The sequence below is a fragment of the Carya illinoinensis genome, chromosome 1 (genome assembly GCF_018687715.1).
Source record: "Carya illinoinensis cultivar Pawnee chromosome 1, C.illinoinensisPawnee_v1, whole genome shotgun sequence".
Lineage (NCBI taxonomy): Eukaryota > Viridiplantae > Streptophyta > Magnoliopsida > Fagales > Juglandaceae > Carya > Carya illinoinensis.
In genome coordinates this window covers 47333017-47347363 of record NC_056752.1, presented here as the reverse complement: position 1 = coordinate 47347363, position 14347 = coordinate 47333017, and the positions used below count along the sequence as shown (strand labels likewise).

The 14347-nt window shown below is 35.6% G+C and overlaps 2 protein-coding genes across 3 annotated transcripts; both read right to left on the bottom strand.

Moving 5' to 3' along the window:
- Positions 1 to 17: 17 nt before the first annotated feature.
- Positions 18 to 4088, bottom strand: LOC122278564 (mogroside IE synthase-like). Of its 2 annotated transcripts, none has more exons than XM_043088745.1 (2): positions 3316 to 4088; positions 18 to 915 (listed from the first exon to the last, which is right to left on the bottom strand). In XM_043088745.1, the coding sequence occupies exons 1-2, from the start codon at positions 3958 to 3960 to the stop codon at positions 193 to 195; spliced, it is 1368 nt and encodes a 455-aa protein (XP_042944679.1). In that variant the 5' UTR covers positions 3961 to 4088; the 3' UTR covers positions 18 to 192. The 2 variants fall into 2 exon arrangements, with proteins under 2 accessions (XP_042944679.1, XP_042944685.1); XM_043088751.1 differs by lacking the exon at positions 3316 to 4088 and adding an exon at positions 1070 to 2604.
- A 1771-nt stretch (positions 4089 to 5859) lies between these two features.
- On the bottom strand, positions 5860 to 8352 carry LOC122278534 (UDP-glycosyltransferase 74F2-like). The gene is made up of 2 exons (XM_043088717.1): positions 7395 to 8352; positions 5860 to 6692 (listed from the first exon to the last, which is right to left on the bottom strand). Exons 1-2 carry the CDS (start codon positions 8046 to 8048, stop codon positions 5958 to 5960), a joined length of 1389 nt encoding a protein of 462 aa, XP_042944651.1. The 5' UTR covers positions 8049 to 8352; the 3' UTR covers positions 5860 to 5957.
- Positions 8353 to 14347: the final 5995 nt, after the last annotated feature.

Below are 14347 nucleotides of genomic sequence, written 5' to 3'. Positions count from 1 at the left end.
AAATAATGTTTATGATGTTGTGCTGAGGAATCTGAAGTTGACCAATTTGTTGACGATTGAGTTTGAATACAGAAGTTTAGAAGTGGCCTTTGTTGCTTGCGAGATCGAACATTTCTCGATCACTATTGTAAAGATTTGCCATACACTTCTTTTTTATTTTTGTTCACCAATAAGCTACCACTTGCATAAACATTAAGAGTGTGCAAGTTTTGCTACAAACTCCACTATGTTTTTATCTGAGCTTCCTCCTTCATCTACTGCCTCTTTAGCCAATTCCTTCCATCTCATTGAATTCTTTTTCATCTCCTTTCCTCTCTCTCCCTCCATAACTTCCTTTATACACATCTCTATTTCTTCTTTGGTAGCAATTCCTTTTTCATCCAGTTTAATCCTCACCCCTACCTTCCAGACATCCACAATGAACTTGGCATTAGTTGTTTGATCCGTCCATTGTGGCATCGCAACCAGCGGCACTCCCAAGCTCAATGCCTCGAGTGTCGAGTTCCACCCGCAGTGTGTCATGAAGCACCCAGCTGCCTCGTGAGCCAGCACTTCTAATTGGGGGCACCAACTCACAACCAGCCCCTTCTCGGCTGTTTCCTGTAGAAAATTACTGGGAAGCTTTTTCTCTTCTGATTCTCTGACTACCCACAAGAAGTAGCAATTGCTATTCTTTAGGCCCCATGCTACCTCCTCCATTTGCTCTTCTCCCAGGGCGACCAAGCTTCCGAATGATGCATAAATGACCGAGCCAGTTTCCTTGGTATCTAGCCACTTCATGCAAGCGTCCGCATCAGGCTTAAATAGGTTGAGCCCGTACTCTTTGTCATCTTCCAACCTCTTGTCTAAGTACACTGATGGAATAGCTGGTCCAATTGTTTTAACAGGCCATTGGCTTGCCATCCAAGTCATTATCTAATGGAATTTAAAAGCATGTTTTAAACATATTCGGGGGGAAAAATAATTATGAAATTGCTCAAACAGATTAATCAATGGATGTATTACCAAATGTATGCATTTATGCATGTACAGACATGCGCATATATGAGGGAAATATTTGCGAAGCTACCTCATCTTCCAGCATATCAAAAGTGTTGCACAATATCCAATTTGCTTCCTGGATATTGGAGAATTGGTTCAATACGAGGGTGAGAAAAGCTGGGTAGGAGTCTGTGTCACAAAGGAAGGAAGGTAGATCATCGATCCCTAGCAATGGCAACGAGGGCAGAGATACTGTAGGCCCCTCTAAGGGCATCCTTAATATTGATCCTACATGGGCATGATAATAGATGGCCTTCACGGCACATGACTGGGTGAAAAACGCAGCTCCGGTCAGGCCATAGTGTCGGGCCACGTCTATTGCCCAAGGCATAACCGAGTCATACACCAGGCATTTTGGTGGGTATTTGGAGCTCTTTCCCAGTTTCTCAATGAGCTTCGCCAAGCTCTCTGAAACCATCGCTTTGAAAAGATCGTGATCCCAATTTCCCAAGCTTTTGGCTTCGTCGGAGCCATCGGAGATGGGCTCGATGGCTACGGATCTGGCTTGGGCTTGCATGGATTTATAGCCAGTAGACATGGTACCGGTCATGACCAGAGTAACCTTGGGACCCTTTGAGGCTAGGCGCTTGGAGAATTGAAGCATAGGGTTTATGTGACCTACCGCGGGGTAAGGCAATACTAGGATATGAATCTCCTTCTCCATTGACCTCTCTCTCTCTCTCTCTCTCTCTCTCTGTGTCTGTGTGTGTGTGGAGATACATGGAGCAGGAGGAAAAAGATGATGGAATATTTGAAGTCAAAGAGATAATTGTCTGATTACGTGTCATGACATTTATACAAATTATCATAATTTTTCCACGCATTAGATGCATGCATGTGGTTCCCACTTCCCAAACAAATAAATAGGAGGAAGAGAAAGCAGATTTGGACTCATTTTGTTGGGTGGCTTTGCAGAAGAAAGAAAATTGGTCTAAAGGATTAGGATATATACAGAAAAAGATCAGCAAGATCATGATATATGATTTGAATAAAGCAACACCTCTTTAATATTGAATCAGTCTTTCGAAAAATGATTTATCCAAGTCTAGAGTGTATAAATTCTTTTTAAAAAAATCAACTCTATTTAGACTATTTTCAAAGAACTTGCATATCCAGTAGTATAAATTTTTAATTTTCCTTTCAATATCTACTGTAAGTATCAATACCACTTCCTAAGCCACTGACCATTTTCGTTCACCTCCCATAAAATTTTCTCCCGCATCAACGTCCCTCCAACTTTCTCCATAGTTAGCTATAGTTAGTTTTTCCCGGATTTACACGTGGGATGATAGAATTAAATGAGATGAGATGCGATAAGATAAGAGTATCATGTTATGATCTTACGTAAATCTAGCTCTTATCATCAAGTGCTACGTGTCATCACCAAGAGCACAACAAACTAATTAAGAAACTTAGCTTCATGCCTCTTCTCCTTGTCAGCTAAGTTAATAATTATATGACAGAGCAGCTGCCATAAGTACTTCTATAGATGCATGCATATATATGCCATATCAACGGATCAGAGCGGCCTGAGAGTAGACGACTCATGCATATAGTACGTACTTTTTTTCAGAAGAAAAATATTTTATTTAAAAAAAATTATACAAAAATAAAACTTATATAAATTAATATAATTTAATATATGACACGTTAAATTATAAAATTATTTTTATTATAAAATAAATCTAATAAATTTTATAAAATTATATTAATTTATAAATTTATTTTATATAATCTTTTTATGTACGTAACAGTTTTTTTTTCAAAACACAATTCATTAAAGGGTTGCTAGCTGCAAGTAGTGACTGGAACATGCTTGCATGTCACTATGTTAGTAAATTTTGCTTGCTCAAACTTACGAAAATGTGACCGACTCTGCGACTCCACGGATCATGCATGCAGGATCGATATATATGAAGTTTGAAGTAGTACCGGAGGAAAGTCATTTTTCGATTAATAAATGCATGTAGAATTTCATTCATTCCATGAAGTACTTGATTTTAGGAGAGATCAGTGTGAGTGCCATCGATTATATATATATATATATATATAGCTAGAGTGCGTAGTACTAGTACTACCACTATATTTGGGTATTGAGGCATGCATGTGAATAAGAAAGCATATATAGTGAATGGAAATATATTTATATATATATATATAGAGAGAGAGAGAGAGAGAGAGAGAGAGATGTGTGTATGTATGTATGTATGTATGGCTGAATACTCATGACATGCATGTATGGATTGCTGAGACTATATATATATATGGTAGTACCTCATGTTCCAACTTGTCGAAAGTGTTGTACAAGAGCCAATTAACTTCCTGTAAGTTTGAGAATTGATCCAGTACGAGTTTTAGCAGAGCTGGGTAGGAGTGCGTGCCGCAAAGAAACGAAGGCATATCACTGATACCTAGTGATGGCAGCGAGGGAAGTGATATCAAAGGCCCTTCTGCAGGAATCCGGCCAAATGTTCCTCGAAGCGCATGATGATATATTGCATTAACCGCACACGACTGCGTGAAAAAAGGAGCTCCATCTACGCCAAGTTTCCTGGCTACATTTAGAGCCCATGGCAGCACTGAGTCATACACTAGAATTGTCGGAGGGTGTTCGGAGCCTTTTTGTCTCTCGATGAACTTTGCCAAGCTTTGCGGGACTACCAATTCGATACGCTCGAGCTGCGCATCGATGCTTTCCGTCTTAAGATCAACATCCTCGGAGCCATCAGAAATTGTCTCAAAGTTGACACTGCTGCCGGCAGCTTTCACGGTCTGCAATATGGACTTGCTCATGATGCTGGTCAAGACAAAGGTGACTCTAGGACCCTTTGAGGCCAGGCGCTTGGAGAATTGGAGTAGTGGGTTTATGTGGCCTTGTACTGGATAGGCAAGAACCAGGATATGCGTTCCCCTCTCCATTTTTAATTTCTTCTAGCTTCACTCTTCCTAGCTAGTTAGCAACTTAGCACTCTCAATGCATAGATCAAGGCTGAGGATATTGGCGGAGAGGAAATATTTTATAGCAAGCAAATTACGATTTGATGCCTATATTATAAATTAATTTTTATAGCACTATCTAAGGGTGGGAACCGGACCGCATCTTTCTCTTCGGCCAATATTTCAAGGCATAGAATCAATCAGTACCGCAAGAGTTAAAGAGGAAACGACAGATGTATGATGTGGGCTCATTGCCACAGGTGCGATGCTCATGGTACTGAGTGGCCTTATCTTCGTTCTCGATTGCAAGGCATGAGTCTCCCCCATTGAGCCACACAAAAGTACTTGGACCACACAAAAGTAGAACTCGTACGGTCGAATATATATATAGGAATCACATGGTCTTGCAATGCATCTAATTAAATTAACTATGGTATGTTAATATTTTATTAATTAAATATTGTGTTCCATATATCAATTTAAAAATAAAAATTTCTATTTTATATATAAATATAATATCAGGCAAATTAATTTCTTCCTCTCAGTAATTAATGGTACCGTTTAACCAAGAGTACTTATTTATATGCACGCTTTTGCCTTCGGCTGGCAATAGTAAAATTACATGATCAAAAATTTTATATGAATAGTTATTTTTATATATTTTATTATTATAATTAGTTGGATTATTATTTTTAATATAAAATAATTATTTTGACTAATCATATTAGTGAAATACATAAAAAAAATATAAAAATGACTATATGGCATAATTCTTAGATGATATATATATCCATTTCATGAATTTAATTAATGATATTTGGCCATGCAAGTATAGATTTTAAATGTTTTGAGATTCGAATTTGTATTTTAAATATTTTTTTATTTATTGATTTAAAAAATATTTTTTAATAATATTGTGAATTTTTTTTATTTTTTAAAAAATATAAATCAAAATGAATCAAAAAATAAATATATATATATATATATATATATTTTTTTTTTACCTTATTCGGTTCACGGGCTACAGAAGTACTCAGAGATCAAAATACACATGATACATGCATGCATGTGGCAGTTGCGTGCTTGCTAGCTCTAGCCTATATATAGCTGCGTGCGCAATTATTGAAGGCCGTTCACGCCAAAACCACGAAATGAAAAACCGGCTAGCAGTAGTACTGGTATTCAAAGTGAAAATCCTGTTCACTGGCCTGCTAAATCATTCGCTGCATGCATGCTCAAATTAAAGTAGTACTGGACAAAGAAGTTCCACTTGCATTAGTGCTGGTTTAGTTAAATATCTTTTTATTTTTAAAATTTAAAAAATATCATCATATTTATTTTATGAGAAATGATATTTACAATCGTAGTTGTGTAAGCGGCGTGAGTCGTTTTGAAAAAAATGAATTAATATGAGACTCACATGAAAAAAAAACTAACATTTTAATCGTGGACTCCACTCTTTTTCAAAACGATTACGTGGCATTTGCAATTCCATGACTGTACGTAACATTGCTCTTATTTTATATTGAATTAGTCAAATTGTTTTTATCTCAAATATGAGTTGTATAAGTAATTTTATTCTTCTTTTCAAATAAAAAAACTATTATAGCAAGTTTAAATTTATTTTTTTATTATATTTTCATGTTCTGAACTTGGTGCTCCATGTTCATATTAATTAAAAATGAGAAGTTATAATTGTTTTTTGTGATATGATTTTAATTGTATCGTTCATTAACTATATATTTATGTTAAAATATAGATCTAAATTATGTGGTTGGAGCCTCCATTACACATTTACGTCCATGCATTAATTATCGTTACTTGAAATGACACCTTAGTTGAAAAACTAACATATAAATCCAAAATCACGAGCCCTCCAAAAAAACAAAGTAGCATGACTTTATTAATATGATAAAAATATCACGTTTATTAAGGCCGGGAAGCAGATCATGATGATAATAATCGAGGAAATTACTCAATTAACGCCTCGTCACTTCAGTTATGAATTCATCAATGTTCTTGTCCGAAGTGCCACCCTCACTGACTGCTGCTACAGCCAATTCCCTCCATTTCTTAGCATTCTCCTTCATTTCTTTCCCTCTCTCCCCCTCCATTACTTCCCTTATGCAAGACTCTATCTCTTCTCTCCCCGCAATATTAATCCCACTCTCACGTTTATCAACCTTAACCCTAATTCCCACCTTCCACACATCCTCAATATATTTGGCATTTGGATTTTGATCAGTCCACTGTGGCATCCCCACCATCGGTACTCCCAAGCCCAATGCCTCTACGGTCGAATTCCACCCACAGTGCGTGAGAAAGCACCCAACTGCCTTGTTCGATAGTACTTCCAGTTGAGGGCTCCAACGCACAAACAAGCCCTTCTCGCCTGCCTCTTTCACAAAGTTTTCTGGGAGGTTTGTTTCCTCTGAAGCCTTAACTACCCACAAAAAATAAAAACCGGTCCCTTTTAATGCAAACGCCACTTCCTCCAGTTGCTGTTTGCTTAAACCCGCCATGCTGCCGAATGCCGCGTAAACAACAGATCCTGCTGGTTTCTCGTTCAGCCAATTGGTGCAGAGAGAAGAATCTGATGCGAAAACATGAAGCCCATAATCTTTATCGTTTTCGATACGGTTGTCTAGGTAGAAAGATGGAACTGTTGGACCAATCGTCAGCAATCTGCAAACTTTTGACATGGCATCCGCCACCTAATTGTCATAACGAACAAAATGACATGATCAACAAAACTACAAACTGATTTCAAATCATCAGATCAAACTACAAACTTACAAATTAATGGTATACCCATACTCTCTCTTCACAGGATAATTGTGTAAAGGTTTGTAAAAAATTACGATGTGCTTATTACTTTTTCCTTTTTTAGAAGTAATGATATCTACAGAATATTCTAATTTTTAATTCTAATTATCCCATTCATGTGATCAGCAGTGTCTACTGCGTGCGTGGTGCATGCTTGGACACGTAATTAAAAAATCGTGTGTCGATATTTGAAAAGGAAGAATAGTAAGGTTAGGTACAAAGTTGTGAAAGTCTGTGTGGTCCATGGGGCGCAGGGGTCTTAAATTTTGAAAAGAATTCGTAAATAATAATAAAATATTAAATAATTTATAAATAATAATAAAGTAATACGAGGGGATCCCTAAATATATAGGTTATTATTATTTATAAATTATTTATTATTATTTTATTATTATTTATAAATTATTTTGTTGATATTCATAAATTATTTAAAATATTCACAAGTTTGTTCTAATGATTAGTGATTACTGCAAGGAAAATAAGATATTATAAATAGTTCAACATAAACTATCGTAGTTAATTTTTTTTCACGTACAACCTTATCTATACAACAGTTGTATGCTATCTATATATATAGCAAAAGTACTGACCTCACGCTCTAGCTCGTAGAAAGTGTTGACAAGAACCCAATCGGCTTTGTCTGTGTTAATAAATTGATTTAGCACCATCGCGAAGTAAGCGGGATAGGAACCGGACACACAGATGAAAGATGGCATGTCCTCAAGCTCAAGCAACGGGAAACCAGGAATGGAGATGGGTGTGGAAGTTATCGGGAGTTTCAAGTGCCCGTGATGCACTAGATAGTATATGTAATTAACAGCACAAGTTTGAGTAAAGAAAGCTGCTCCAATCAAGCCAAACTTTTTGGATACTTCCAAAGCCCAAGGCATAAAAGGGTCATATATTACGCAATCAATAGGGGTTGCTGAGTCTTTGTACTTGAGGATGAGGTCGGATAGGGTTTTTGTGCCGCTGGCTTCCATGCGGGTGAGATATTCATGGATGCTTTCGGCTTGAGCGAACCCACCTTCATCATAGCCGTCCGATATCGTTTCAAATTGGACGGGGCCGCCCGATGCTTTATGGAGCTCCATGGCGTTGTAGATGAAGACAGAGGTGGCTATGGTTGCTTTAAGCCCTTTGGAGGCCAATCTCTTTGAGAGTTGGAGCAGAGGGTTTATGTGACCTTGGCTTGGATAAGTCACCGCTAAGATATGGCCTCTATATGCTTTGTTGTCCGCCATCTCGATCTCCCTCGATCCCTCTCTCTCTCTCTCTCTCTCTCTCTCTCTCTCGCAATATATGCCACCCTTTCTGATCTCTCTATATCACCTCACTTCAGGCAAAAACTATTGTTAATTTATAGGAAGATATCACGAGGAAAGTAGTCTTAATGCTGTACATGTGGAGTTCGGATGCATGCAAGAGGGACAGAGCTCTGCAGATCGATCCCACTAGGAGCAGACTGGTAGCTAGGTTTCTAACTTACCCGCTTTGCAGATCCCGGTAGGAGTAGACTGGTAGCTAGGGTTCTACCGGAGCGTCCTCGCTCTGCAGATCCCGCTCGAAGTAGACTGGTAGCTAGGTTTCCACCGGAGCGTCAACTTGCTGTGGTTCTACCGTTCTACTCCCATCCACGCATCATAATTAGAATAAAGCTGGTTGCTCACTCAAGTACCGTTCAGTTTAAAAAATATATATATTTAATAATTAAGAAAATAATTTTTAATATATTTAAATATTTTTATAAAAATAAAAAAATATTTAAATATATTAAAAAAATAAAATTTTAAAATTAACTAGCTTGAGCTCTTATAATTATAGCTTCTTCTGTATTTTTTGTGTCTTGGGAGGAGGAATTCTTTGAGTTTTGGGTCTTCAGTTTTAAAATCTTTGAATGGATCTTGCACTCAATTTTAGGATAACTCTTAATGGTTTTTATATTCCATTTTTTAAAATATATTATTGAAATTTATATTTTTATTTTACCTTCTAATTTTTATAATATACTATTCATCAATTTATTTATTTTTTAATATTATTTAAATATTATATTTTTTAATAATTTGTTGGAAAAAAAAATACAATAAGAGAGAAATTATTATAGGATACAAAATACATAAAAAGAAAAATAAAATAAAATATTTTTATATTTATGTACAGTTCAATTAGATCTAATTGATAAAAATTAATATTTTTAATTGATTGATAGATTGACTGACGTGGATCCAGCCAGCTGGCCACCAGTACATAGGTCACTGATGAGGTCATCCGGAAAGAGTGCAAGTGCAACTCAAATGGCCGTGTTGCAGTTGCTGCCCAAATTATTGATGTCTACGTCGCCAAATTATTGCACGGTGCCAGGTCCAACCCCCGAGCTGAAATGAATCAGCCTTTGGATAGCGCTTCTTGAAACTATATCTCGATTACTGAAGGCGACAGATTAGACAAAATTCGATCCGACTTTGTCAAGATTGGTTAAGGTCTGTTTTTATTTTTTTATTTATAATCAAGTGGATATTATATAGATAAAAGTATACTTAATAATCTAGCTCTTTTACAAATTACACCACAGGTAGATCTTTCTTACTATAAAATTGCAATAAATAATGAGGGATTTTGATTAAATGGATATTTTTGCAGAATTTTATTGATGCAGCCTACTGTGCTAGATTATGCGCCTATCAATTTGCAAAATGATAAATTTTTCATACTTTCTAATTTGTAAAGGATTTTAAATGATACTAGATGTTATTGATGATGAGATTTATAATCCAATCTTGGGTAGTTGAGGAATTTATAATGGCTTGAATTATCACGTTAGAATCTCATTCAGTAATTATATTCTTCAATTTTATTCTTTCAGCTTCTTGAATGGTTATTAGTACTGCTGTAATGATTTTATTTATTTGAAACCAAAGAGAATCCATGGCGATGGAAGCAAAGATTTGAGAACTTTGATGTTCAGACTCTGAAATTTTAAGAAACTTGCATGGATTGATGGTGGTTTTTACCCAATCCTAAACTGGTTGATGCGAGAAAATTGTGATATCAATAGGCCATATGGAATGTCTCCACACAATTTTGGAATAAATGTAGTTTTAGGAACAAGTGAGTAAGGTTTTCTAGTTCTGTTTTGCAAATAGGGCATAAGATCTGTTCTTCTTCTAGAGGAATGAATATATGAATTAGCACATTTGTGGGAAGAATATTGTTACAAATTTTCCAAAGAAATAGTTTCAGCCGGTCTTGGATTTTCATTTTCCATAGAAGTTTCCAGTTGATTGAGTTATTTAAGGAGAGATGATTTGAGTTTTGTTTCAAAAGAGTAGCGTAAGCTGATTTAATCGAGAAATTCCCTAAGGAGCGATAAAGCCATTTGATTTTATCAGGGATTAAGTGGAAATTATGAGTGGCTAAGGGAATATTTTGGATTTCTCTTTTGGTATCTTCAGAGAAGAGAGTGTTGAGAAATAAAATGTTCAATCTTTTTGGTTCTTTAAGGATGAGCTCTAAGACTATAATTGTTACCCAGATGACTGACACAAGAGGGGGGGTGAATTGAGTTGTATTAAAAAAATAACAATTATAAATCAAATATATAATATAAAACATAAACAAAATATGAAATAACAATAAATATAAAGAGTAAGGGTAAGAAAGAAGCAAACTCAGTATGTTAACGAGGTTCGGCCCCACTGCCTACGTCCTCGCCTCAAGCTACCCCTTGAGAATTCTCAAATTCACTATTCAACCTCCTTCAGGTGGAGATAAAAACCTATTACACCTTTGAACAACACCGCTACAAAAGATCCGTGTAGAACACCCTCTACACTTGCAATCACCTTACACGTGGTGATTCAACTATTCCCCGTGTAGAATACTTTCTACATGCACAAGGGTTATACACACCATTTTTCTGATACAAAAGCTGATAGTGGGTAGGTTATCAGAAAACATTTCTCAATGAGTGAAATAAAAACAATACAGCGCAAACTATATCTCTCAAAATAAACAAGGATTAAGGCTCAATACTTAGAGAAGAGAGAATGAAAGTTTTGAATGAATGTTGTATGCTCTTGGTGTTGTAAATGTGAAACTCTCAAATGATCTATTTATAGGCATATGAGACTTCATATTCAAATTTAAAAAGATTCACATGTCAAAGACAACATCATTCATTTTTTCAAAAAAATCAAACCTAATTTTTTACTTTTGGCATATGACAAAATGAGCACACTTTCCTTTTCAAAAAAAATTCAAACCTAATCTTTTACTTTTTGCATATGACAAAAGGAGCACACTTTACTTTTCAAAATTTTCAAACAAAATCATCTACCTTTTGTATAAGTCTAAAAAAGCATCAATCACTTTTGAAAATATTCAAATAAAACATGCACATGTGAAAGATGACAATCAATCATCTTTAATATTTTCAAAATTCAACCCTTTAATCAAGGCATGCACATGCAAAAGATGACAATCAATCATCTTTCAAAATTTTCAAATTTAATTTTCAAAAAAATTCATGCACATGTGGAAAATATATTTTAATACTTTATGATAAAATATTAATTTTGAATATTAATCCTAATTTTGAATTTTAAGAGATTTACAACATTACTCTATGACTTTAATGTGAACTTGTTTCCTTCTTGCTCATGCTTGGTTCTTTGATGTGTTTGATTCCATTGTGTGAACAACTTAAGCTTGAAACTCCTTTATTCTTTGAATTCATTTGTTATCATCAAAATCCATGTGTAGATTTATAATCACATGAAACTTGAAACCTTGGGTTGAACAATCTCCCCCTTTTTGATGATGACAAATACTTTATAGAACTTGAAACCTGTATTAATACTTAAGCTCCCCCTGAAAATATGCGTTGGTTTTTCAAGCAAAAGTATAAGTATAATTCCAAGCATATATAACAAGTTTAGCAATTTAAACAATGTTAATGCTCTAATCTAAAACTTCTCCCCCTTTTGGCATCATTAAAAAGGATCGGCAGCAAGTAAATGGACTGAAGAAAACGATACGTTTAATAGTCACTGTAGATAGTTGAAAAAGGAGCCGTCCGTGACCCGACAAATGCTGCAAAATCTCGAAGCCTAACTCTATGAATTTAGTGCGGCTAAAGATTTAAACAATCGTCTGATGTTATTGACAAACGTGATTAAAGGCTCTGAGTTGCTATAAAAAAATGATCATTTTCATTTATCGGATGCCAAAAAAATAATTGCTTCTTGACCTGAATTCTGTTTTACCACAACGATAGAATGGCTGAGCAATTCTCTTCCACTAATGTTCCAGACTTGAATCAGGAACTCTTGACGCATCAATCATCAATCTTCTCTCCTGAGGCCGTCAATACCATGATAGGAGCAGTGAACTGTTTTTCTAGTAAGGCTGATTCTAAGATTATTGCAGAATCAAGAATGCTCAGTAGTCAATATGCTGCCTCTGTTACGATCATGTCTCGAAGGTTAATGGCAAGGGTGAGTGAGATTGATCATCTTAACATGCAAATATCTGAATTACGACAGAAGCTTGCTAATAAGGATAGTGAGAATAAAATGCTAAAACAAGAAAACTAAGAGTTGAAAAAATTTACAGATTGGTATGCTCATGATCTGCAACCACGAATTGAGGAGCTGGAACGAGAAAGGGTTCAGATACAAGGTCAACATCGGCAGATAACAGCAGAGGTTCATTATTTACTAGAAAAATATGGACAATCTACTGTTAATCTCGCTAGGTTAGTAAGAATATGAGAGGATCTTTGCTTTCCAACTTTGGAGTTTTGACTAAATTTTTCCGATGAGATCATTGAGGAAATAGGAAGATTCAACGCCTCAAGTGAGGGGTATCTCGAGATATTTGGTGCAGGTAGGAAAAATTCTAAAACCAAAGACGTTTTTAATGTCAATCTTTGTACCCTAGATAATATTGGCGTTGAAGTGCAAGGAAGATTTGTCAATCCTTTGCCCCCACCAAGAGTTATAGGTTTCAAGACATTTAGAAAAAGCTTGGGCATTTTGAATAGAAGCATCTCCAAATAAAAACAAGTCATTCGCAAAGAGGAAATGAGAGATCAAAGGGCATTCTCTTGAGATTCTTATGCCTTTGATGGTGTTGTGATTCTCTCTTCTGAATATGAGTTGGGATAGGACTTCACTTCCCAAAATAAAAAGGAAAGGCAACAAAAGGTCACCCTGCCTAAGGCCTCTGGTCGGATGAAAAAAGCATTAGAGGGATCTGTTGATAAGGATGGAATAAGAGACCAAGGTGATGCATTTTATGATCCAGTTGATCCATTGCTGGCTAAACTCAACATGGTGCATGACCTCAAAAAGGAATGACCATTTCATAGAATCAAATGCTTTTGCTATATCAATTTTAATTGCTATATGGCCCGAGTGGCCCCGTCTTTTTTTCATATTGTGAAAAATTTCCTAGACCAGAATGATGTTGTCTTGGATAAAATGGCTAGGGAGAAAGGTAGGTTGACAATGAGAGATGATGTTAGGGATAATAGATTTGAGTTGGTTGGCAATAATCTTGACAATAATTTTATAGCAAACATTTGAAAGACTAATTGGTCTAAATTGATACATGTCGTTTGGATTATAATTTTTTGGGATCAGAGCCAGATTGGTGTGATTGAGTTATTTCAGGAGTTTGCCATGATTAAAGAAATTTTGAATGCCAGCAATTAAATCAATTTTAACCACTTCCCAATAAGTTTTGTAAAAGATGCCTGTAAAGCCATCAGGATCATGTGCTTTTGAATTGGAAAATTTTCAGACAATCAAAGTGATATCCTCTTCTGTGGAAATAGCACAAAGCAGGCTATTTTCTTGCTCAGTGATCTTTCTAGGAAATAAATTATCTAAGCTTTCAGGGGGAGGAGGTTGGGAGGAAGTGTAAATATTTTAAAAATGTTATTGTATCTTTGAAATTATAAGGGAATGGTCCAAAGTCCATTGGTTTCTCTCAATTTTTAGATTTTCAATGTGATTTCTTTTCTTTCTTATGACCATTTCAAGAATGAAAAAATTTGGTATTAAGATCGGTAGTGGTGAGTCAAGGGATTCTAAATTTTTGTTTCCAAAGAGATTCTTCATATAAAAGGAGTTGATTGATGTTCATTTTGAGATCAAATTCTAAGGAGACGTGTATGGGGAGGTCCGAGACTGCAACAATTCTAAGGTTGAGTTAAGAATTTTGAGTTGGGTTTGGATGTGGCCAAAGCATTGGAGGTTCCAGATCCTTAAAGCATTTATTGTAGCTTTGAGTATTTTTGCAAGGTTGAAGGTAGGAGTACCACCAACAAAGGATGAGTTCCAAGCTTATTTGATTATCTCTAGACTAAAAGGGTCTCTTGTCCAAAATTATTTAAATTTAAAGGATTTGGGGAGATTGTTGCAATTTAAAGGAGTTGGGTTAAGGTTTGTTTATTTATGTTAAAGTTGACTCGTTAACTCGATTTCATTAAAACTCAATCATATATTGATAAATATACATACACTTACATATATAC

What these genes read in the sequence shown, in the direction of transcription:
- LOC122278564 (XM_043088745.1), bottom strand. Translation starts at nt 3,960, where the DNA reads ATGGAGAGGGGAACGCATATCCTGGTTCTTGCCTATCCAGTACAAGGC. An exon ending in TCGACAAGTTGGAACATGAG is followed by an intron (nt 916 to 3,315) that starts GTACTACCATAT and finishes AAATTCCATTAG; the next exon opens with ATAATGACTTGGATGGCAAG.
- LOC122278534 (XM_043088717.1), bottom strand. Translation starts at nt 8,048, where the DNA reads ATGGCGGACAACAAAGCATATAGAGGCCATATCTTAGCGGTGACTTAT. An exon ending in TCTACGAGCTAGAGCGTGAG is followed by an intron (nt 6,693 to 7,394) that starts GTCAGTACTTTT and finishes TATGACAATTAG; the next exon opens with GTGGCGGATGCCATGTCAAA.